Source organism: Ursus americanus, chromosome 10 (genome assembly GCF_024610735.1).
Source record: "Ursus americanus isolate L20-20 chromosome 10, mUrsAme1.1.p, whole genome shotgun sequence".
NCBI lineage: Eukaryota > Metazoa > Chordata > Mammalia > Carnivora > Ursidae > Ursus > Ursus americanus.
The window spans coordinates 719011-743667 of record NC_142136.1 but is presented as its reverse complement, the minus strand read 5'-3'; the positions used below and the strand labels follow the sequence as shown (position 1 = coordinate 743667).

General features: G+C 61.7%; 2 protein-coding genes across 5 annotated transcripts in view; both read right to left on the bottom strand.

Annotated features, from left to right (window-relative positions):
* Positions 1-8434: 8434 nt before the first annotated feature.
* On the bottom strand, positions 8435-24492 carry LOC148109315 (uncharacterized). Of its 4 annotated transcripts, XM_087864936.1 has the most exons (3): positions 24360-24492; positions 20508-20758; positions 8435-16036 (listed from the first exon to the last, which is right to left on the bottom strand). In XM_087864936.1, the coding sequence occupies exons 2-3, from the start codon at positions 20699-20701 to the stop codon at positions 11209-11211; spliced, it is 5022 nt and encodes a 1673-aa protein (XP_087721062.1). In that variant the 5' UTR covers positions 20702-20758; positions 24360-24492; the 3' UTR covers positions 8435-11208. The 4 variants fall into 4 exon arrangements, with proteins under 4 accessions (XP_087721062.1, XP_087721064.1, XP_087721066.1 ...); XM_087864938.1 differs by lacking the exons at positions 20508-20758; positions 24360-24492 and adding an exon at positions 18731-20501; XM_087864940.1 differs by lacking the exons at positions 20508-20758; positions 24360-24492 and adding an exon at positions 17797-18703.
* The window catches only part of LOC123776734 (inactive ADP-ribosyltransferase ARH2), an 18722-nt gene continuing 17026 nt past the window's right edge, over positions 22962-24657 (bottom strand). The window contains exon 7 of the mRNA XM_045772960.2: positions 22962-24513. Coding sequence (XP_045628916.2) covers positions 24356-24513 — 158 coding nt within the window. The 3' untranslated portion in view covers positions 22962-24355. The remainder of the gene's footprint in view (positions 24514-24657) is intronic.

The following is a 24657-nucleotide window of genomic DNA, read 5'->3' as shown; positions in this document are numbered from 1 at the left end:
CCGAGGGATGAGCAGGGGGAGGGGCGGCGAGGGAGGGGCGGGGGCGGGGCTGCACCTGCTCCTGAGGCCCCAGCGGAGGGCGGTGTCCGGAGCTGCTGGAGCCTGGAGCGTGGGAGGGGTTAGGCCTGCAGGGAGGGGTGCGGGATGGGAGGCTGGGGGCGGGATCAGGGGGCCTTCGAGGGCGGAATGGGGTGTGGGGGGGACGCGGGGGCAGGGTGGGGTACAGGGGGGCATCTGGGGGCAGGATTCGATGTCTGGGGTGCACCCGGGGGCGGGGTGGAGTAGGCGGGGGGGGCGCCCGCACGCGAGATGGGGTATGGGGGGGCACCCAGGGGAAGGATGGGGGGGCCCCCGCGGGAGGGATGGTAGGTGGCGCCCCGTGGGAGGGATGGTGGGGGGGCGCCCCGAGGGATGGAGGGGGTGCTTGGCGGAAGCTGGGTGTGGGATGGGGTGCACGCCACCGCCCCCCAGGCTGCGTAGGCCATCAGGAGTCCCCCTCACTCCCTTTAGGCCTTCTGGGCTTTGAGCAAAGGTTGGAGATAAATTCAGTTTGGATTTCTCTGAGATACCTTCAAACCTCAGTGCTGGGCATGTCCAAAGCTCAGAGTTCTGACCTATGACCCATATCTTTATTTTCTTTATGCAGAAAAAGAGCAAGTCTTATTTTTTACTTGCTCTTTTTCAGTCTACAGTTGTGATCTGAGAACAGCGTATTAATGAGACCATAATCCCTGCATCCACCTAGGGACCTGCCCCTTTCTGTCCTGCCTTCCCACAGCAGACTGGGGAGAGGGGACCCCAGTTCCAGCCCTGCCCTAACTTCCTGGGAGCCAAGCCTGGGGAAATCGCTGGCTGTCTGTGGCTCCTGCAGCCCAGGAGATGAGGCACCAGTAGGATTGCCCCCTGGCATGACTTGGGGTTAACAGCTCAGGGTGTATGTACTCTGCTCCCCCCAGGAGGCAGAAGTCGGGGCTCCCTCCTCGGTGCCTCTTTCCAAACTTGTGGTCAGAACCTTGGGAGTGGGAGTCAAGGCCAGGTGCTGTTTGCAACCCAGGACAATGTAGACCCAAGGCTTTATGTGCTTGTTAACGCGGGACACAGGGGGCCACCGAAGCGGGTCGCCAGCCACCCCCTGGCGCTCCAGCACCAGGGGTCTCCAGCACCATTACTCTGTCCTGAGATCTCAATATTGTGGCATGAAAACCACATCTAAGCTGCTTGTCAAATTGGGGAGACCATTGAAAATTTGCCCAAGCTGTTGTGTACTTTGGTTTAGAAATGTGGTGAGAAAGGGAGGGGATTTAAGATACTTTTGTGGGCGCCTGGGTGGCTCAGTTGGTCAAGCATCTGCTTTTGGCTCAGGTCAGGATCCTGAGGTCCTGGGATTGAGTCCTGACTCAGGCTCCGTGCTCAGCGGGGAGTCTGCTTCTCCTTCTCCCTCTGCTCCTCCCTCTGCTTGTGCGCATGTGCTCTGTCTCAAATAAATAAAATCCTTAAAAAAAAAAAAAAAGATAAGATAACTTTGTAGCCTCAGCCCTCCTTATCCCAAGGGTCTTTTTTGAAAAAACGGGCCTGAATAGAAAGACACCCCTGTGCCACTCCACTAGCGACCAGCCTTGTCTGAGGACATGTCTTTGTGGGACACCCCACACACTTTCTCGTGGGAAGTGCCTCTGGGCCACGTCTAGACGTGGTGAAGACACAACAGCTCTCACTGCAAGTCTCCCTGGGCGTCGGCGAACCTGCAGGCCCCTGACATGTTTCAGAGGCAGTCCGTCCCGGAAAGGACCTGGAGAGGAAATTGTGGAACACACCCTACCTCCAGCTGGAGACGTCCGTCCGGGTGTTTTCACGCTTCTGCAGACCCAGGAAGACTGCAGGAAATTTAGTGCTCCGGGGAACGTAACTTCAGAGGCCAGTTCTGCCAGCGTTCCTTGTTCTGGGGAAACCTTTCAAGCTCAGCTGAGTTCATGGCGTTTTGCTTTTGAAAGACAGTGTTCCTTCTTCCAAAGCCGCCTAGTACATGCTCTGACCTCCTTGGGACACTCTCAACAAGGGTCCTTTCTTCCACAGACTCAAGTCCACAGATGGGGCGAATTTTCCTCACAGCACCTGCTGGATCTTACGGAGCAGGACAAGCACCCAGCCCCTCGCCCACCCCAGCCCTCTTGTTTTTGCCGCTTCCTTTCCTTGGCAGGTTGCTACCAAAGGAAATGACTCCCTGAATCCCCCTCCAGTTCTGAGTCTTCTTTGGGGCCAAACCCATTTCCTGCTTCCTGTCACCATCTCTAGTAGCGAGCCGACACTCCTGCCCCCCACTTTTCTTGTACTCAGCACCTCGTGCCCCCACACTGCCCAGCTTCCAGCCCGCCCAGCCGTCCTGGGACGCGCGTCCTTCCCTTCCCTGTAAGTTCTGCTCCTCTCCTGTTGGGTATCAGGAGATACCAGCTCACTCCCTGCCACATGCTTTCTCACAACTGCCTTGAGGGGCTTCGCGGGCCTTCGCTCTGATGCCGCTGCAGGACACCCAGACCATGGGACGTGTGCATTTGGATGTGAGTGGGATGGTGGTATTTTGGGGCCAGATGAAACTGGACAGCAAGCATTCTGTGGGGGGCACGTTAGGTAAGAGTGACCACCCCAGGAAGTGGGGGAGGGAAGAAAGAGGAAGGGGGCCCAAGTGGCCAGGACAGTCAGCAGCAGGAGAGCCTGGGGTTTAGGGCTGCTGGCCACTGGGCCCAGTGTCTGCCTGAGCTGCCCACGTAGGAGCAGGAGGCCGCTGGACACTGTGTCACCTCCCACGCCGAGGGCTCTGAGTTCCCCGGGCACCTGCACTGGCTAGAGCCCCTTTCCTGAAAGCTGGCAGCCACAGTTCTCCAAGACACCAAATCCCGCACCCCCAGCCAGCCAGCAAGTTCCCGGTCTCTCTGGAGCGCCCCCTCGGCGCCCCTGGGAAGGCTGAAGTTCCTGGGGGCCGTGGCCGGCCCTCCTGTGAGAGGAGGGGGGCCCCTAGCCCGGTGTCGATCACCACCCCACGGTGGCTTCTTCCTGCGGGAGCCCCGGTTCTCGGGGCCTGATTGTAAAAGCTGCCACTGTTTAGAAGTCAGAAAGGGCCTCAGAGAACTTTAGCTCTGGGGGTGCCGACCGCCGGGCCAGTCATGGCTGCCCTGGGTGTTGGAGGGCAGAGGGAGCATCACCTGAGCCTGCGCTCCCTGGAGACCACGGTAGCAGGCCGCCACATGTCCGCCTGCCGCGGAAGCGTCTGCGCAGGCGCCGTGGGCAGGGAGGGTGGGGTGGACAACTGCCGGGGCTCTGTGATGCACCCAGACAGGGACCGGTCCCTGACTCAGAGACTCTGCATTTCTCACGAGCTCTGACAGCCCACGCCTGTACAACACTGTGACCCTGCTCTCAACAGGGGTCAAGGGGCAGCTGGTTCAGGGGAAAGAGGCCGGAGAGATGGGACCTCCAGGGGCAGCGTAGCCACACCCATGAAGCTCCGGTGTCGTCAGGGAGGAGCCTGGTCCAGGACGGGTGGCCGGTGGGACAGGGGACGCTGGAGCTGGGTGGGGGGGGGGTTCCCGACAGTGAGGTGACGGGGTCAAGCCCTTATTTGCCGTGTGGAAACACACTGTTGAGATCTGCTGAGCCCTGTGACCCTGGCAGACAGTGAAGGGGGAGACACACATCCCCTTTGTGTTCTGCCAAAGAGATCCCCACAGAGAACACACCCCCCTCCCGGGGCTGCAGGTGGGCCTCGGGGTCCCCATCGGTGCTGGGCTGGACTGTCGTCCCCGCTGATGGGGAACAGATGGCGTTTGCACCCCCCTGCTGACCCTGCTCAGCCTCCACGCCCGCTGTCCTGCAGGCCCAGCTGTGCTCTGTCAAGCGAGCCTCAGGTGGCCCAGCTCTGGAGAAGCTTCTGGACCTCGCAATGGCTATAGCCCCCCGATCATCCTTTCCAATAAAGTGCAAAGTCCAGATTTGTGCTCTGTTTTTATTTTATTTATTTATTTATTTATTTATTTATTTATTTATTTATTTATTTATTTATTTATTTATTTTTGAGATTTTATTTATTTAGGGGTGCCTGGATGGCTCAGCCGTTAAGCGTCTGCCTTCGGCTCAGGGCGTGATCCCGGGGTCCTGGGATCAAGCCCCACATCAGGCTCCTCTGCTAGGAGCCTGCTTCTTCCTCTCCCACTCCCCCTGCCTGTGTTCCCTCTCTCGCTGCCTCTCTCTGTCCAATAAATAAATAGAATCTTTCTTTTTAAAATTTTATTTATTTATTGGACAGAGAGAGAGACAGCCAGCGAGAGAGGGAACACAAGCAGGGGGAGTGGGAGAGGAAGCAGCAGGCTCCCAGTGGAGCAGGGAGCCCGATGCAGGGCTCGATCCCAAGACCCTGGGATCACGCCCTGAGCCGAAGGCAGATGCTTAACGGCTAAGCCACCCAGGCACCTTGTGCCTCGTGCTCTGTTTGACTAAAGAAGAATATTGATGGGCGTCTGGAGTTGGCTTGAAATATATTCCAGCAAGAGAGAAAAGGAAGGAGTGGGTGAGGAAGCCACAGCAAAACCACGAGGCTGGGCCTCGGCACCACGGAGGGGTTCTCGCGTCTGACAAGTTCCCTGATAACGTATGTAGCCAGTTAGGGAGTGATGCCCTCCCCTAGCGGGGGCAGGAGGGCCCAGAAGCGGCCCTGCGGCCTGGGTCCCCCACCAGCCTGGCCCACCGGGGCTCGGGGGCCCTCCCCGCAAAGCCAGAAGGAGCACTCGCAGATGCTGTTAGCGACGGGTTAAGGAAGTGGGCGGGGCGGGGGCGCTCTGAGGTCTCGGGGACCCCACCAAATGCCCCTATCTCCGCATCTGGGCGGCCGCCTGCCTGGAGCGCGTGTGGGGCCCTGTCCTCGGGGCGCTTTCCTCCAACGGCAAGCAGCCTTCCAGACCTGCGAGTGAGGGCCGGCCCAGGAGCCGGTGCGAACCATCGTCCTGGGCCGCCCCAGCGCGCCCGGCCTCGGGGTCCCCTGATGTGGGCCTCTCTCTCTGCGGGAAGCCCCTTCCGGAGACTGCAGTGGGGAGAGCGTGGGTCCCGGAAGCCGTGCTGCCCCCAGCGCACATGTCTGGGCACGTGACCCCGGCCGGCGGCTCACCTGGACCCGGAAGGGATTAGGCGGAGGCGGAGCGTTTCCGGTTCCGGACCCTCGCTGACGCGGGCGCCTCGTGGTCGTTCTCCTCGGAGAGCCCGTCCCGCGGGGAGTCACGCTGGGGTTTCTTCCGTGAAGCCCCTTCCAGAAGAAAACCGGGTTTTGGAAGAGGGCAGGTCCGCCGAGCAGCGTGGGAAGAGCTGCCGGAGCCCAGACTTAGCTCGAGCGGGCGCGTGCGAGCGGCTGACGGAGGCGGCCCCGCGTTGGCCGGCGGCTCCCGCTCTCGGGACAGACCTCGTGCACCGCGCCTTCGGCACGTTCCGGGCATCGCGGGAAACGCGGGATTCGGTTTTGGAGACAGTTTTGAGGGAATGTTGCCCATAAGCAAGTTTTATTTCATCATGAGACAAAATGAACTTTAAAAAAGATTTTATTTGAGCGAGCGAGCACCTGTGAGCAGGGCAGGGGCAGAGGGAGAGGGAGACTCTCCAGCAGACGCCTCGCCGAGCGGGGAGCCCGCCGCGGGGTCGATCCCAGCCCCTGGGGTCACGACCGGAGCTGAGGGCAGTGTTAGTGCAGAACTCCGGCCCGACGGCGAGGACAGCAGGTCCGCAACAGTCCTGGAGCCTAGAAGTCCGCGATCCAGGCCTGGCAGGGCCGGTCCCTGCACCCTGTCTCCTCCCCCTGTCCTGCGAGGTCGCCCCTGTGCACGTGCACCCTGACCTCCTCCTCCTCGCCCGGGGTAGGGCTCGGCCCGCCGGCCCGTAGTCCCTGACGCACCTCTTCGAAGACGGGACGTCCGAGCGCAGCCCCTTGAGAAGTATTCCTGCTGCCGAACGTGCCGGCACCGCCCACCGGGAGCGGTGATGGAAAGAGGCAGTCCCAGTTCACGGCACGACAGTCACACGTCGGGGAAACCCACTCGGCGGCACGGAGGTGGAGCTGACACGTGTGGCCTTGCCCGGTGAAGCGCGTGCGCAGGGCGCTCCCTGCAGGCAGCCCGCCTAGCCGCTCGCGGCCCGGCCTGCACGCACAGGAACCCCGGGACCCAGATTCCCGTGAGCAAGAGGTAAGGAGACCTTTCTCCTTGAGACTCAGTCTTTCCCGGGGAGTCTGTTCGGCGGGAAGAACACCCCCTTCGTTTCCGTGCTTTTCCCTCTGAACGTTGTAACACCCCCCCCCAACCCCCCGCCCCGCGGAGTTGACGGACCCTCGCCTTCGATGCGAAGCAGGTCCCAGGTCGGGAAGAGCCGCGGGGACTCGGTGGGCTGGGAGGCGTGCGCATAGAGCCTCCCCGGCCCCGGGAGCCGTGCGCGTAAGATGGCGCAGCTGTGAGCAGGCACCTCGTCCCCGCCCGCGAAGAGGGTGCGAGGAGCCGAGTCAGTAATGGACAGGGTGCTGGTCTCCCGGGTCTGTGGGGCAGCGCTGCTTGCAGGCGGGACACACGAGCAGCTGGATCGGGACAAGTCTGGGAGGGCGTTACTTTTAGAGGCCTGTTGACATTTCTCAGCAGCTGCCTCCGGCGGCTCGCCTGCAGGCTCTGAGCTGCCCCGGGACCCAGTGCGGTCTAGGTGCCGTCCCTTCACCCCCAGACGCGTCCCCTTCCTGCCCACTGACGCCAAGGCCACATACCGACCTCTCCTGCTTTCAAAATGGTGCTAAAATATACATCCCATACGACTTAGCATTGGACCCGGTTTTCAGTGAGCCAAGAGCTCAGGGGCCTTAAACACATTCCCGTTATTGTGTGACCAGCACCACCCTCTGTCTCCCGAACTTTCTCACCTTCCCAAACAGAAACTGGGTCCCCATAAACTCTGCCCTCAGCCCTTGGGCCCCTCCTGCTCTCTGTCACTGTGAACGGGGCTCCTCCAGGGACCTGTGCTTTTGTGAGGGGCTTATTTCTGCTGATGTCATGTCCTGCGGGTCCCGCGGCAGCCCAGGGGGTCCTGACTAGCTGGAGCCCATTTAACCTGAAGACCGAGTCTTGTCGGTTCTCTTTCCCCCTGAGCTTGTTCGACACGGTTCTGGCTGGGCAGGCCAGGGTGTGGGGAGAAGGAGGCTCTTTGTGTGTGCGTCCAGGGCAGGGAGTGGGGGTCAGATGTGCCCAGCGGCCCCATGGGCAGCCCGGGCCTTCAGTTTCAGCGACAGTGGGATAAGACAGGCCTCCTCGGAGGTGCCAGCAGGACCTCCTGCTTGCCGAAGCCACAGAAGAGGGAAGCGTGTTTACAGAAGAGGGGGTATCCGTGCACAGCCTGCTGGGGGTTTTCCTGGAGCGAGCCAGTAGCCGGGAGCGGCTCCCCTCCTGCAGCGAGTATCTTCTCAGGGAAGCTGTGCGGCAGAAATACCGACGGGGTGGTCGCTGGAGAGCTGACAGATTGGGGGACTGGAAAAGCCCCCCAGGATGGGGGCAGGTGACCCCCTGGCAGCATGACACGTTTGCAGTTGTTCACAGGGTGTGAGCGTCTGTGGGCCTCGCACCGTGTGACCCTCCTTGCCTGCACTTTGAGGCCCAGGGACGCAAGGTGCCCATGCCTTTCTCGCAAACAAGAGTGCGGACTGAAGAGAGGGGTTATGTCAAGGCGGGCAGAGTAGACCCGTGACTGCGTGTCCGGCAAGCAGGACCGGGAATAAGGGTCCGGTCGGGTAGCCAGCGCCAGGGAGCTTCTGTCACCCACAGGGAGCGCGGAGCCTCCCCTGGCAGCTCCCAAGTGACACTGCGTGCAGGCGGTCATGGTGCTGGCAGGGTGGGTGCCAAGTGCTGACAGCCCAGGCCCTAACTCAGTGCCTCGAGGACCAGCACAGCAGGTGTGGTGGTTTCATTTCAGGGCGGGGAAAACAGGAGCAGGCACGCGCTCGCACACCCACCATCTCCCCCTCCCAGACACCCCCACAGTGTGCACACATGCACACACATGGACCTCTCCCAAGGCCACATGGCCAGCCTGTGGCAGGGCTGCGGGGCTCTGTCCTGGAGCCCCACGGGAAGGTCTAGTGCAGAGGCCAGCTCTGGGGAGGGCTGGAGGAGCCTGTGCGTGCACACCCAGCCACTGGAAAGGCCCCTCCCCGGGGGTGCAGTTGAGAGCCGCTGTCACCAAAGGGTGGGGCGCCCGGTCCGGCCTCACCTGTCCACCCCAGAGTTCCGGGAGCTGCAGGGCCCTGTGGTGGCCACGTGACCGGCTCCGCTGCGCCCAGGGCTCCCCCACCTCGCCCGAAAGACCCGCCCCTTGCCTGCAGGGCCACAAAGGAAGCATCCGAAGCGACACCAAGATGACCCCACCCTGCCTGTGATAGGAAACATATTTTATTTCTGTTTTTGAAATTATCTCTAGCTGAATAATGTTAGTAAAAATTCAAAGGGAAGAACACAACAAATAAAATACAGTTAGTAGTTTTTTGCTAAAAAACCCATTTTATAGATGTTAGTATACAAAAAGTGATAAAACAGAACATAGACTTGAATAGCTGGGGTTATTACATAATCACATAATTACAAGATCGAAACTCAAATAAGGAAGAGACGCTGAGTTTGTGGAGTCCTAACCGCAGGCATTCGTGGATGGAGCACCTGAGACGGGCTGGCTCACAAGCGGGTCTGTAAACAGCAGAAGAAGCCTGAAGCAGGCCTTCATGTCCACAGCTCCACGAAGCACGCCCATCAGCTGACCAGCTCATATACACGTCCCCTTGTTGCGATGCTGACTGCCCTCGGGCGGCCACCCTTCTGTCTCAGCTGTTCCCGGGCAGGTGGGCTCAGGGGCCTTCTTTGCGTGGAGACACCTGCTTCCGTGGGGTCCTCCAGCCGCGTGGCCTTTGTGTAATGGGAACACACACTGAGCACCGTCAAGCCCCCGTGGAAATTCACCTTTGACCGCCAGCCACTCTGGCACAGGCAGCGGACCTGCGGCCGTATTTGGTGAACGGGGAGCAGGGCCCCACGCTTGCCAGGCGTCGAGCAGAGCTGGGAGCGCGACCTGCTTGAAGCTGCATCTGGAGGACAGTCTGATTCCAGCACTTGGACTCACACCCTCTGAGCATTCTCCAGCGGACTTTCTGGTCTGTTTAAAAATAGCAACACAAGCCTACCGCTTATTTTAAAAAGGGAACACTCAGTGAATATAATATTTTTATCTCCTCTGTCATCACATTCTTTGCCAAACATGGCCTCAGATCCTCTGGCACGAAGGAGGAAGGAGGACAGTGAGTAAGGCGGTGCCCTGCCAGGCGCAGGGGCACACGGTCCCCCTCCAGCTCCCGCAAAGACGCCGCGGGTGTGAGCACAGCCTCTGCTGGGCCCCACCCCCGAGCATGTGCCCAGCGCCTCGCGGGGTTTGCAGTGCCAGGAAGCCAGCCGACTAGATGCAGCCATCCCGAGATTCCCAAGGGGGGGGCACTGGACCCCCCCCAAGCCTGGGAGCCCCCAGGAAGGGACACCCCGTCCTCCAGCAGACGTGGGACGGCCCCTGTCTCCCACTGGCCCTCGACTCCAAGTAGGAGCCAGACGCAGCTGGCGAGGTGCCCCCCCAGGGCTCCCAGGTGCCCAGACAAGGGCGTGGGCAGCACCGTGTACACAGGCCACTGTCACACACTGTCATGCCATGAGCCCTCGCAGTGCGCGGGGGGCACTATCTCTCCTCTACAGAGGAGGCCAAGCATCGCTGTCCCGGGACTCCCAGACTCGGGACACCTCCGCCGTGGAAAGTGCCGATGTGCCGGACTTTGAACCGCTGGCTTGAGGGGTGGGCAGCAGGAAGTGGGCCTGCTGCTGGATGGAGCACCGCTGGCCACATGGACCCTCTGCCTCCTGCTGAGCCCCGCAAGAACCTCCGTGTACCGTGGTCACATCAGGCAGGCCCGGAGGAGGCGCCGCAGCCGCTCTCACCCTGCCCGCCCTGCACAGGACCAGGGCTGAGCACCGACCGAAGGTCTGGTCAGAAAGCACCTTCTCCATGTGGACGTTCCAGTCAGCGCGTCAAGGAAGCTTCTACGGGATGGGTAGACATTGCTTAGAACGTCGCTCACCTGAAGGGCAGCCAGCAGCACGGCATATTCGAGAGGCAGGAACCCCCTTCTGCAGATGGGGCGTCATGTGCACAGCGTGTGCAGGACAGCCGTCCCCTCGGGAGCCGGCGCTTTCTTGAGGCCACTTGATGGCCCTGAAGCTGGTGCACTATAGCGTTGAGAGTTGAACACCGTACACGAGATGTGACTCCCAGTGTGGCTGCGCCATAGTCACAGAAATTACCTTGAGGTCACGTGATTACCAGGGATTTTTTTTTTTATTTCTTTCCTTACGCTTCTATATAATACTCAACTACTCTAGACGGCAGAAGCATCATCATAGAGACTGAGAAGCACGGAAGAAGATCAAACGGCCCGGGCAGGAGGACAGGCAGCAAGGCCCCATGGGCAGCGGTGGGACACGGCACTGTGGAGGTTCCCGGTGCTCTGCACATGGCACCCGCAGGGACGCTGCTTGGGACGTGCGTCTGGAAACATCCATCCCTGCTCAGCGCCCCTTCCTGTGGGACTGACAACAGTGTCCCCGTGGTTTGTTCCACTCTGGCCCCGCGGGCACTTCACGGGCGACTCACCCGCCCATGCGGAGCGGAGGGGCCGCGGCCTACAGGTGACACCACAAAGAGCAAGGCAGCCAGAGCCACCAAGACAGGGCAGGAGAGACGCCCACAAGGCTCAGAGGTGAACATGAAGGTGTGGAAACAATGCGGCTCCGTGCGCAGAGAGCAATGTGGACCTGGGTGCCCTCGAGCGCCGTAAAGAACGGGACCCGTGGGGACAAGCACCTGGATGTCCTGGGCTGTCCCTCGTCCTCGCTCTTCCATCCCCAAGGAGAAGCCGCATGGGCCCCAGGAAGACGCTGCAGAGCTCCACAGTTCGGGGACGTGGCCCTCCCACGACCAGTTACCAAGCAGGAAAGGGATCCGCCACAGCGCACTCTGGACACGCACGTGCGAGGCCATGTGGATTGGAGGCAGGAAAGCAGCCTGAGCGAGGCGCTGACACTGAGGTGCCAGGCATGTCCGTGTCTGGAACCCAGGGCCTCACTTGGGAAGTTCGAACGTGTCATTGGCCCTGATAACTGTTGGTCTGAAGGACAGATCAAAGGACCGCTGGTCGCCAAAGCTCTGGGCTCTGTACTTGGCAAAGTGCGCCAGCCTTCTGCGGCGTTCACGCTCCAGCGTGCTGCCCCCTGCCTCCAGGGTGTTTGGGGGCTCCTCCTGGGCTGGGGCACAGGGCGTCTGGCAGCCCCCGAGCTTGGGTGCGGGCACTGTGGAGCCAGGCACTGGCTCGGGGCCAGAAGACCGCTGGCTCCTATCCACTGTGGGCTGGTTTTCTCCCACCTTGTGTGGTACTCCGGGCTCCGCCTGGCTGCCCCTGGGGGCTGGTCTCCGGGACCTGCCCTTTGCACCTGCAGTGGACACTGCTTCCAGTGAGTTGCTGGGGGGGCCTGCTGAGATGCGGGTCACCATCCTGTCGTCCTGGGCCTGCGCTGGGCGCCCCGGCTTCCCTGGGGGGGAAGGTGCTTGGTTCTCTCCAGCCTGCGCACCGTGTCCCCGAGGGGGGGTCTCTGCACGCCACGCCCGCTGTCCCCGTGCATGTTCTGGGCCTTTCTCAGTGTGTTGGTGATTCGTCCCCACTTCAGTGGCCCCCACCTCAGCGCCATGGCCCACCTCAACCTCCCTGGGCCGTGTTGGACTCTCTTTTGCAGCACATGACAGAGGCTTCGGGCCCCACGGAGCTACCCCCTTCTCTGGGGGGCCATCCAGCTTCATGGGCCCTGCAGCCCTCTCCAGTGCCCCCAGGCCTGCCTGTGGCTGATGCCTGACCCCCACCTCGACTCCCTCCCGGGAGCCAGCCCTCATGAGGGATGCAGGCGGCGGGTGTGCCCGGGGGTTGGGGCACTTCTGGGGCGCCCCACCTCCCCACTGCCCTTCTGCTGCGGCTCCCGGTGATAGAGGCTGGCGGGGAGCCCCAGCGCCGGGAGGAACCTGGTTTTGGGGCAGGACGTGCTTGTCCGCTTTGGCCTGTGGGTTCTCAGGAGGTGAAGGTGGAGGCCCCACCACAGTGCTGCCCGGGGGCACAGGGTGAGCCCAGCCTGGGACTGGGATCACTTCGCCCCCCCAGGGGCTCCCGTGCACAGCTGCGGCACCTGTGCCTCCTGCCACTGCGCTAGCTTCACCCTTGGCCACAGCAGTCGTGCGCGGCTCAGCCAACATGAGCGGGGCGCCTGCCACCTCCAGTGACACAGCGGCCGGGGACCTGGGGGCCTCCGGCCGGCGCTGCCCTGAACCCCCACAGGCGCCGCTCTCTGCAGCTCTGAGCAGATGCCTCTGGGGCCCGGCTGGTGCCGAGCCACACAGGGGGCTGGTGGCCCGGGTCAGAGCCACGGCAGCAAGGCTGTGGTGCGCTGGCGGTGGGCCACTCTCTTCCTCACACACTGGGTTCCCCTTTCTGGCCATGCTGTTTATGGGGCTTGGGACGTGACCAGCCACTGGTGTGGCGTGACTCTCTGTGGCCCCTGTGGCTGCCACCCATCTAGGGGCTTCGGGAGTTAGTTTGGGGCATTTGCTGAAGGAGGTGGGTCTGTTGCCGCTGAGGCCGGGGCTGGTGCTCCCTGCAGCCCGCAGGATGGGCTGGGCAGGGTCCCTTAGTGACGGCCCCCTGAGCTCTCGCTCACACAGGACCTTCTCGTCCGTGGAGGTCGGACTGTCAGACTGGGTCCTGTCTCTGGGGGTGACCTCCAGCGGTGCTGAGACGCCCGCCGGGTGTCCCATGTCAGCAGGCAGCTCTCGCTGATGGCCAGGGGCCGAGGGGCTGTCCCCTCTCCGAGCCTCTGAGGCCGTGGGATGATGCCATGGGGCACCCCCGCCACGGACCAACCTGTCACCTGATGCTGGCAAGTGATGCTTCTCACAGGCCAGCTCAGCCACGTCCTCTCCTGCCGGACCCTCAGGGCGCTGGAGCTCCTTTGAATCCCCAAAGCTGTATGTGTTTGCCTTTCCTCGAGTGGGACGTTTCTGAGGAACTGCTGCTGGGAGGTCCTGACCCATGCTGGTGACACCCCTTGCAGGTGGGACACTCAGGACTTTGAGGGCACCCTCAGCCATGCCGGCTGCCCTGGTGCTCTCACCGTCTGTCCCTGTGGGAAACGGCACTTGAGCAATTTCAAGCCCACCCCCACCCCCGCCTCCACTGCTCTGAAGACTAGAAGCTTTGTCTCCACGACTTGATGCCTTCGGCAGCGTGGCAGGAGGTGGTGGCATTTTGTACGTGTCCGGCCGGGTGACAGTCATCTGGGGAGACTCCGTGGCCTTGGACAGTGTGGCAGGAGATGGTGGCATTTCGTATGTGTCCGGCCGGGTGACAGTCATCTGGGGAGACTCCATGGCCTTGGACCACGTGGCAGGAGATGGTGGCATTTTGTACATGTCCGGCCGGGTGACCGTCACCTGGGGAGACTCCGCGGCCTTGGACAATGTGGCAGGAGATGGTGGCATTTCGTATGTGTCTGGCTGGGTGACAGTCATCTGGGGAGACTCCGCGGCCTTGGACAATGTGGCAGGAGATGGTGGCCTTTTGTACATGTCCGACCAGGTGACAGTCATCTGGGGAGACTCCATGGCCTTGGACCACGTGGCAGGAGATGGTGGCAATTGGTACGTGTCCGGCCGGGTGACAGTCACCTGGGGAGACTCCATGGCCTTGGACCACGTGGCAGGAGATGCTGGCAATTGGTACATGTCCGGCCGGGTGACAGTCACCTGGGGAGACTCCATGGCCTTGGACCACGTGGCAGGAGATGGTGGCAATTGGTACGTGTCCGGCCGGGTGACAGTCATCTGGGGAGACTCCACGGCCTTGGACAACGTGGCAGGAGATCGTGGCAATTGGTACGTGTCCGGCCGGGTGACCGTCACCTGGGGAGACTCCATGGCCTTGGACAGCATGGCAGGAGATGGTGGCATTTCATACGTGTCTGGCTGGGTGACAGTCATCTGGGGAGACTCCATGGCCTTGGACCACGTGGCAGGAGATGGTGGCAATTGGTATGTGTCCAGCCGGGTGACTGTCATCTGGGGAGACTCCATGGCCTTGGACCACGTGGCAGGAGATGGTGGCAATTGGTACGTGTCCGGCCGGGTGACAGTCATCTGGGGAGACTCCACGGCCTTGGACAACATGGCAGGAGATGGTGGCAATTGGTACGTGTCCGGCTGGGTGACAGTCACTTGGGGAGACTCCACGGCCTTCAGCAGCGAGGCAGGAGATGGTGGCAATTGGTACATGTCCGGCCGGGTGACAGTCACCTGGAGAGACTCCACGGCCTTTGGCAGTGTGGCAGGAGGTGGTGGCATTTGGTACATGACTGGCCGTGTGACAGTTATCTGGGGAGACTCCACAGCTGACTGTGCGCGTTGCAGAGCCTGGGCGGCGGGCGCCAGAAGGGGCGGGATATGTCCCACTATCTTCTGTTCCGGGAAAGTCTCCTGGACAGCAAACAGGGGGTCTCCTTCCGAGCCTAGAGTCACTCCTTCTGTTTCATCCTCAGAACTGCAAACCATCAGGGCAACCTCGGGGGCCATCCCTGCTCCTGCGCCCGGGAGTCCAGGCCACAGGCCCACCCTGGCTTCCCCAGGGCCCCCGGTGCGCTGTGAAGTGTCCCCTGCGGGGGGCAGGCCTATCCTGTCACCTCCTGTTGCCCTGGTATGCCCTGGGCTGGCTGGTTTGAGTAGGGACACCACGGGCTCACCGCCAGGAAGGGCCGCACCCCTGTGGGAGGCAGGAGAGGGGGCTGGCCCGGGGATGGGCTCGGGCCCCCCTCCCAGGAACGCCGTTTCCAGGCTGTCCCCGGGAGCCATGGCCCAGGGTGCTGGTGGCTGTGTGGGCCCGCCACCAGGCTGTCCCTGTCCTGCTGTTTTACTTCCCCTGGGCACTATGTCCCCTGCGGTGGGGGATGTGCCCGTTCCTCCCCTGGGCACGCGCCCCTGATGGGAGCGGCTGATTTTGGCGCAGTGGGACAGCCAGCTCCTGGGGGCACAGACAACAGTGGCGATGTTGAAGGCCAGCACGGGCTCCGCGGTGCAGGCCAGGAAGCGGGCTAGCGGCGTCCGGATGCAGGTGCTGGCCATGGTGGCCATGCAGAGCACGCGGGTCTTGGGCCTCTGCGTCTTCCTCCTCTGCGTGTTCTTCTTCTTCCTCCCGTCTGTGCGGAGCGGCAGCACACTGGCCTCTGAACAAAGACAGCCGCTCTGCTCAAACTTCTCCCGCAGCTTGGACAGGATGGAGCCCCTCTTGGGGGCCAACTTCGGCAGGGGCCCCCTGGCAGCTTTGGGCTCCTCGCGGACCTCCTTCTCCTCTGCGGCCAGGAATATCTTCAGGATGTTTTTCACGGTGCCCTTCCCGGTTGGGAGGCCCTGCCGGGGCTTCTGCCCGTGGGGCGGCCCCGGGTCCTGCGGGGGGCGGCCGGCTCCCTCCCGGGTCTTCTCCAGGAGCTTGTTGATGGTGGCGGTCACCAAGCTCCTGCTGGGGCCCTGCTTGTCCTTGGAAATCAGCCTCCCCACCTCCCGGGCCTTCTTGAGGCGGGGCTCGCGGCCCGAGCCCATGAACTTGGCCTGCAGGAGCTGGAAGCACGTGGGCCGCCGGTGGGTGTCCTGGCTGTCAGGAGAGCGTGGGGCCCTGCTCTCTCTGCCCTCTGCCCTCCTGGTGGGAGGTGGCTCTGGGGGCCTGTCCTGGAGATCCGTGACATAGAGCAGCAGGCTGCTGAGGACGGCCCGGGCTGCCGGGTCACACGTCACGCTGCTGACCTTCTTTCTCAGGGCTTGGACGTCCACGCACTTCTTACTGCCGTACGTCCTGCCACGCTTGGAGCTGCAGGAAAAAAAATCAATCGTCACAGATTTTATCTTTGTTGTCTTCCAAGGTGACTTCAGAGAATATTTCCTGTGGAGCAATCACATTTCAAATACCCCAAAAATCTGGGGGAAGGACAGAGGCCCGGGAGCCTGGAGATGCAGAGACGAGGGACATGCATGGCCTCTTGGGCTGCCGTTTGCTGCCCACTCAAGACTGCTGTCCTTCCAAGGGTTACTAGCTCTGTGGAAGCACTTTGGAAAGTGGATGTGTGTGTGTGCGGTATTGGACTGTTTTTACAGCGGATATACGATGCTCGTATAATTGGGGAAAAGTAAGCATAGGAAATTAACACTTTCTGTGGGGTTCTATGCATATCTAACTTGAGGTATGAGAAATGAAGTTAATACCACGGTTATATCCTGACTCAAGACCCGTGGACAACCACAGGCCTGGGAAGACACGGAGGGCCTCAGCTTTGGGGAAGGTCTCAGGGGCAGGAACGGAGGGTGGTGAACCCCTGGAGGAAGTGGTCTTCGCTGCCAAGCAGAGTGGATGGGGCTCGCCAGGTACAGGGGGCACCCCAGAATGCTCTCAGAGGTTCCCCGTGGCTGAGGGGCCTGAGCCTCTGTCCCCGAGAGACTCTTATCAGCACGGCAGCCACAGGCCCTTGACCTCAACCCAGCCACTGACAGACCTCCTGGGGACGGGGTCTCGGGCGCCTGATGTGGCTTCTGCACAGCCTGGCACAGGAGGTCCTCCCTGGTGGGCGGAGGCACATCTGTGAAGATGCACAGGACACAGCCCGGCCGTTCTGGCTTCTAGTGAGTCCTTCCAAGCAGATGGTCGCGGAGCACGACAGAACCACATCCTGCTCGACAGTCTTCACGCTGCTTTGGACGACGTTAGAGCGTTGGCCGCATTCTAAACGTGCAGCAACAGGCTGTTTCACGCACGGCACACGCCCACGGAAGCGAGAGCGCTGTCCTGGCTGGGAAAGTGCTCACGGCATATGTGAAGCGGCAAACTGCATGGCCCAATGTGGACTTAGATACCAGATTGAAAGGAAATACACATGATACTTTTCATGCTTTTATGCATTTCCCAGAAAAGAGGGCTCTGCATGTAGACGCCACACGCGTCTTCTTAATCAGCTGTGAGGACGTGCCCAGAGCCGCAGGTGGTCTGTCACCCAGCAGCCTGACCACACCGGGAAGTACTCGTTTCGGGGGGCGTGACCGTGGACGCCTGCCCCCACAGGCTCCCCGAGAGCCCCCAGTCCACCCAGCTGCGGTCAGTTCGGGGAGAGGGGCAGCATTAGTTGTCCTCAGACACCAGACAACCTGTGATGACCCGGAGTGCGGGGGCACTACCCCCATGCCTGACTCTCGTCCACCAGGGGCCTGAGCACTTGCCTCCCGACAAGGCTTCCGAGCCACCGCCACTGCTGGCCCAGGGACCCCACTCGGAGAATCCCAGGGATAGGTCGGGCTCTTTCCCAACCTCAGACAGCTGTGCATTTGGTGAGTTAGGACCCTAAAGCAAAACAGAAACCTGAATCCATTCCTAAGCCCGAGCAGTGTGAGCCAGCATGGCCACCGGGCCACATGTGCACGCAGTGAGCACCAGCTGATTCCTGGGCCACAGCTGCACCCGTCCAGCGCAGGACCGCCGAGGGGCTGGCCAGGCACATGGGCGCCCACACTGCTCACACATTGGCCCCCAAGGCGTGCGGGGACATCCTCTCTCCCACTACTCTCTGCAGGGTCATCAGAGACCTCACTTTTCCTGCCAGGGTAGGTTGTCAGTGGCCACTCGGGGCTCCATGGTCCAGGCTTCCTCCAGAGCCCACAAGCTTCATCTCCACGGCTTCAAAGGCAGCCCCAAGGAGACGCAGCCCAGGACCTGCGGGGACCGGGAGGAGACCTTGGTCAGTGCCAGCACTCCTGCGACCTGACTGTCCCCACGGCTCTGTCTCTGGACCGAGCGCTGGGATCCGTGGCCTCCTGCTCTGATGGGTAGCTGGCTGGCGGCACGGCTTTGTTTCCCAGAGGCACAAGACAGCAGGCATCCCCATGTCTCTTCGCGCGATTCATCCCGAGGCTCTGCCGTTGACTTTGCTGGGCGCCCCACCAGTGCCCTGGGCTTGCTCGGGCTTATCTCACTTTACTGCGTTCTCTCACACGTTGCTGTGCAGATACTGGGTCTGAGCGCGGCACCGGGACTGGAACACTGTCCGGGCGGCTCACAAGTGTGGGGAGCTCACCTGGGATGCCCAGCTCTGTGCGTCTGGCCCGACACCAGGGTCTCACAGGCACGTCACATGTGGCTGAACTCCCTCCCAGCACCTGCACGGCCCCAGCTGCCGCCTGCCTGGCCGGGCTTTGCAGTCCCACGTTTCCCTCCGCCTCATGGCCACCTCTCCGACTGCACACCCATGTGCTCTGGCCTCCGCCGTGTCTACAACTGGGTCCAAACTCCTGCTGCGGACAAGGCTACAGCCCTGAGCTCTTGGCACCACCTCCTCGTGCTGCATTCCTGCTTGCCCGTCCATGCTCGTGTCCCTCCTTCTGGGACCCGTGCTCTGGAAGACGCCCATGGAAGCCTCACCCCACCTGGAGCCCTGGGCCTCAGTGCTCATCCCAGCCAGACTGACTCCCGGGCAGACGACCAGACGCCCATCTCTGAGGAGTCCAGACCCTAGCTCCGTACCTGACTCACACAGGGCCTGTCGGTGCTGGCTGAGCTCACGGCTGGGACTGAGCGCCGGGCCAACACTGTCACTGCGCAGTCGCCCCAGGCGCCTGTCGTTGTGTGCGGGTCCTAGCTTCATGGGGATGGTGGCTGCAGCAGAGCCCGCCGCCTGCATCCTACACGGGGGCCTCTGGGCCCAGGACCTCGGCGTGCAGGCAGGGCCTGGTGCGGGTGCCGATGGGGGCCTCCTGGAGGAGCCGACCACACCGCCAGCCACAACTCTAGCCACCCTGCTGGGGGCCGTTGCTCCCTTGGCCCTTCCATTCACCTTCGTGACTGCAGGTTGAGTCACTCGAGGGCTGAAATAGCTCTGGAGTCATTCTGACGTCTGAACACGGCCCCTGAGGACCAGCCACGTGGCCTCGTGCGCCCTTGCAGCTTCCTTTGCCTACAGGCGCCAGGATCCCCGAGTCTGAATGGGAGGCAGCTCTGGCAGGGGTGCAGAGTGAGGGCAGCTTGGTATGGACTGAGCCCTGTTTCTCTGCTGTCGGCACCGGACGCTTCCCGCCACGATCTCCAAGCCATGGCTTCGATGCCGAGCGCCCCTCTGTGGCATGAAGCAAGGTGGGGACTCATCCCAATTGTGTTTACCTACCAGCCCACGGCGGGGCTGACATGCTGGTCACGTCACGAGGTGCGAAGATTCAGAATGACGCCTGGAGCAGGGAGTGCAGAGGGGTGACCATGTGGCCTCCTCCAATAGGTAACTTGTGCGTAGCAGTCACCATGAACACGATACCCCTCCTCGACTCCACCTGCCCCTGTGCTGTCTCTGCTGTCCTGCTCCCTCCACCCTAGGGATCCCCTGCCCCCAGAGAAATGCTGAGCTCTGTTTGCAAGACTATTGTGCCATGCGTGCTCACCACGTGGCTGAGCTGGGATCCTGCCCTCCCTTTAGGGACACGCTACCCAGTGCTAAGGCCATGAACTTGCCCATCTGGCCCTCTGACCCCACCTTGTACTCTGCTCCAGCAGCACTGGCCATCAATTGGTCCCCAGCTCATTCCTACCCCTGGACCTTTGCACAAGCTGTTCCCTCTGCTTTCCACTGCCTATCCTCGGGCTTTCACGTGGATCCTCCTGAGGTCACTCCCTGCGCACACAACCCTCAGCGCCCCCAACGCACCACCTGGGGTCGTTATTGCTGTAACAATCATTGTCTGAGATTCAAGTGCAGTTGCAAACATGCATATGTTTGGCTCCACGTGGGCAGGAAAACCACTGTTCTGCACTTTCCTGGGGCTTGCATCGAGGCCTGGCAGGAGCAGACCCTCAGGAGACACCTGTGGAGGGGACCAGTCTGAGGTCTGGCTCACGCTGCCCATCACTGTCAGGGGTGAGGGATGCAGACCTGTGTGCCTCAGCTCAGCTCCCTGCTCTGCTCTGTCCCAGCCCTGCACTGAGCCTTTCCGCCTGGAACAGCCACACTCCCGACGAGCTCCTATGCATCCTTCACACCCCAGTTCAGATGTTCTTCTCGGCAGAGCCTTCCCAGTGGCCTGGCTATGTTGCCCCCACTGGTCCTGGGGAGGCCCCTCAGTGTCCCCTGTGGGGTACCAGCACGGCCCTCTGCAGCCCTGCAGTCCATGAATCAGAACGGCTGGGGGCGTGAATTCTCCTGCAGGACGGTGTGAGCGCAGCTGTGGAGGTGAGGTCCCCAATCGGGGCCTCCCATGGCTGCCTGAGCCCAGACTTGCAGGCAGGCCCAGCACATTCTTCTCTGAGCCCCACACACCTGGCCTGCGCACTGCAGGTGAGGACAGTTGTGGGGAGCATCGGCCATTTGCTCCTCAAAGCCAAGTGTGTTTCCGTCTGGTCAGCGCTTCCCAGAGGTGGTCTGGGGTTGACGTCTTCATGTTGGGCTGCTGCCCCTGCTGGCTGGTGGGACAGGACCGGAACACCTTTATCTGGGGCCACTGTGAGTAGCATGGCCGCGATAAGCTTTCCTGGCGGTTCCGTTGGCACCTCTGGCTACTGAGAGGTCACCTGCAAATACAGGGGCACTAGAGGGTCAGGGTGCAGGACAACTCCCTGGCTGAGACCCTCCACCTCAGCCTGGCCCAAAAGGCCAGTAGCACCGGGTCCCTCGGGGGTCTTAGTGGGGCCTTCCTGGCAGGCAGCGCCTGGCCTTCACCATCTGCTTTATCAGCAGGCACGGGTCCGCCCTCATCAGTGTGTCCTCGGGCAACAAGGGGACATCCCTTGGCCCCCGTGTCCTCCTCTGAGATATGGGGTCTCCTAGGCCCTGTTGGGCAGACCGCTGAGTCCCATGGCAGCAGAGACCCCCCCAACCCCGCCAAGTGCATCCTTGGAAAGAAAGGGGAGAGAAACCAGCCAGGATCACCCCCACAGTGCTGCTCCCACACTTGTCTTCCACACAGAGAGCTGCGCCCTCATGACGGCCCCCTGCTGTCCTCTGGCCCAGCACACTCGCCAACTTGCCCCACACTGCCTGTGCCCTCCCAAGCCCTTGCAGACGCTCCCTGTGGCCAGCTCTCTGAGCAGGCCAGTCCTGCTGCCTGGAGCTGTGAGGGGTAGTGGAGCTGAAACTGTGCAGGAGTCAGGGTCAGGGAACCCGAGCCCCTGTGTTTTCCTAGAAATAAATCCGGCTGGAAATGGTAGGCAGCCGTCTGGGCTGGGGTATCCCCAGCCCTGCACCCAAGCCCCCCAGCTGGCGGGCTGCAGAGAGAGAGGGGCGTCAGTCCAGCCCTGGCTGATGGAGTCCGTGGGGTAGATGCAGGCAGCCGGAGGGTTCTCGGGCACCCCTCCCTCGTTCCCGGGGCACGGCTGCTGCTGGACACGTTTGTCTGCATCGCTGAGAGAGACAGCGGGCGGTGTGGCCCAGTGTTCGCACGCAGCAGTCAGCCCAATGTGAACAGCTGGTGCAGCTGGTGAAGGGAGCTTTTGGGGTCATTTTGTGGCTTTCTGTGTGTTTTAATGTACTTGAAAACAAGCGATTACAATGGGGGCAGGATGAACGCAGGACCAAGGGCTGACAGGTGGGCTGGGGGTCTCCCTCGTGTCCGTGTCCCCTTGGGCTGTGGCCCTGAGAAGGCCCTGTGTCCCCAGTGGCCTCCTCGGAAACGGTGTTTCCAGCTCCTTCTGCGGACACCTGGCCGAGCCTCCTTTGCTGTCTGCTCCAGCTGCCCGTGGGCCTGCGGCTGAGGACAAGTGCCACTGCCTCTGGAAGGCCGGCGGGCAGCTTAGAAGTGGGGCTGGGCTGTTAGGCCTACTGGGTCTACTTCACGAACAGCTCCCACCGTCCTGTGCCCAACAGGCAGTGATGGCACCCACTGCTGTCCCACCCCCGACCTGGGGAACCCCCGCCCCATGGAGGGGTCAGACCCAGAGAACCGGGCTGAGGCCGTTGTGCAGTTGGACCCTGTGAGTGGACCCTTCCGATCTCGTCAGGGGACTTGCTGGGTGGGTTGCCCCCAGCTGTCAGAGGGACAGAGCGTCTGCCAAACCTCCCATCTGGCTTCCAGATACAAAAACACTGGGAACAGGGTTCAAAATCTAAATGCCAAACCTCTTAACCCAAGAGCCTGGGGACATGCATTAATCCATCAGCCTGAAGTCTAGACGCCTGGGAGCAGAGCAGGGGACCTGCTCCGAAAGTGGAGCCCTGAGGGCAGGGGGCTGCCAGAAAGCAAACCCTTCCCGACGGGCCCAGCGCTGCCGGCAGGGTCAGGGCTGCCTCCGGAGCCCCAGCCTCTGAGCCCACGTGCCCATGCGCTGAGCTGGGGCGGGGGTCGTGGGGAGGACGCCATCTCCACGAGGAGGACCCGCCGCTGCCTGACACCCCCACCACGCAGAATGCAAAGTTGCCGGCCTACCTCGGGGACCAATGTCCTTGCAGGAGGGATGGGAGGCGACATTTGGAAATAGACATGGGGGTGGCAGAAGTGGGAACAACCGAGTAACGTGAATCACGTTGCACAAGAAAGTGCGGCATCTAAAAAGACCGGGGTCCAAAAATGCCAAAAGGAAAGGAGTGCACGCGTGCATGTGTGTGCAGATGCTCCCGGATTACACGTGAGAGGCGGCTTCTGGGGCCACCTGAGGGGCTGGGAGTGCTACTGTGGCTGAGGGCTTGGAGCCCCCTGCTCTCCACACACCACCGTGGACGCACGAGTTTCAGAAGCTGTGCGCCTGCGTCCCATTTGCAATAAGGATGGAATCACAAGTATTTAACGTAAAATCTGAGCGGGTGCGCTGTTCACCTCACCGTGTTTATGGTCTCATTTTCTTCAGTGCATGCATTTTTCTGCAGTGAGATGGGGAGACAGTCCACTCCTTTCAGGAGTCCTGTGAATTTTTGCTTAAATGTTTTATCATCAACCTGTAAATAGACCCACTTCCTGATTCTCAAGGATGGGCTGGGTTCTCCTAAACTGCCAGCGTGATGGAGCCCGGGTGTCCTTGCGCCGCCCCCCCCCCCCCGGCTCCTCCCCTGGGGCCGGCCTCTGGCTCCCATGGCCGGCGGGACGTGGCTCGGCAACAGTGAGCGTGCCAGCTTACCTTTGCGGGCCTCTGCTCCTGAAGGGCATGCTGGGTGCCATCCCCGCCCCCCAGCCTGGGCAGCCCATCCGAGGGGCCACCCTGCGCGTGGCTTTCTGCCGCTTCCCACTGAAAAGCCCCAGCAGCAGCGAGGGTTAGTTCAGTTACTGGGACCCTCCTTGCCGGCCGCCCCTGGATCTTTTGCCCGCCAGCCGGCGTGAAGCCTTCACACTGTCCTGAGAAGCGAGGGGGTGACCCCGTGGGCTCTGGGGGCCACCGGCCACGCTCGGAGGCCACCGCGGGGCCGGCCCCAGCCAAGCCGCCAAAGCGCCGTGTTAAATGTGAAACACCAACTGCTCTTTTATTCACACCAGATGCTACTTCAGAAAGACTGTGTCTGAGGTTATTTTTAGCAAGAGCGGGCGTTCTCTCTCTCAAGACTCGCCGCCAGAGACACCCCAGCCACGGGGAGCGGCTCCGTGTCCTTAGCAGCGGGCCCGGTGGAGCAGGTGGGGGCCGAGGCTGGGCCTGTCAGGCCCGCATGACAACTGCAGACCACGTGGAAGGAGATGCGGGAGATGCACGCGGACCCTTTATTTCCCGGTTTTCTCAGGCACTCGTTCCAAACGGGTTGGTTTTTAAGATCTAGTGTGATTAAAAACGTCGGCTGGAGGTTAAGCGCGTGCTTCCGGCTGCCGGTGTCTGAGGCCAGGAGCGGGCGGGCACACGCCCTGTCCACGCACGGCCGTCGTGGTTAGCTTTGTCGGCATCAGTGAGCGAGCAGCATTAGTTGTGCACAGAGTGAAATACACGGACTGTCCCCGAGACTGTTTGTGCTGCTGTTTGGAGCCTCGGGGCGACAGACCCAGGGTGGGGCCAGTGATGCCCTGGGGTCATGTGAGGGCAGGACAAACATCCTTGTGGGACAGACAGTGCATTTCCTACAGCAGGTAGTTGTGACATCAGGGGGAGGAAAGAGTTAAAATGTAATTATGGCCAATTAGGCACGGCGCACACCAGGAGGGCCGTGGGACAGCCAGAGCTGGACGCGGCTCCCCGCAAAGGGACAGTGGTGGGAGGGCTTTACTTCTCCTCCGTGGACAGGCGATACAGAGCTTCACCCAGACGCGCCAGCTCTTCCTTGTGCTCCAGGTCCTGGTACAGGCCCGTGGGAACCGCATCCAGGCCGTGCAGCAGCCCAAACAGGCAGCCCGCGATAGTCCCTGTGGCCCCGCTCTCGCCTGGAACAGAAACACAGGTCCTCAGGGGCCCCAGGGTCAAGGCCGACGGGTGTGGCGCCGGGATCTGGCACTAGCCACTGCCTGTGGGTCCGCCTTGCCAAGGGACCATCTCAGAGACCCTCTGGGCAGCCCCCTCCCTCCCTC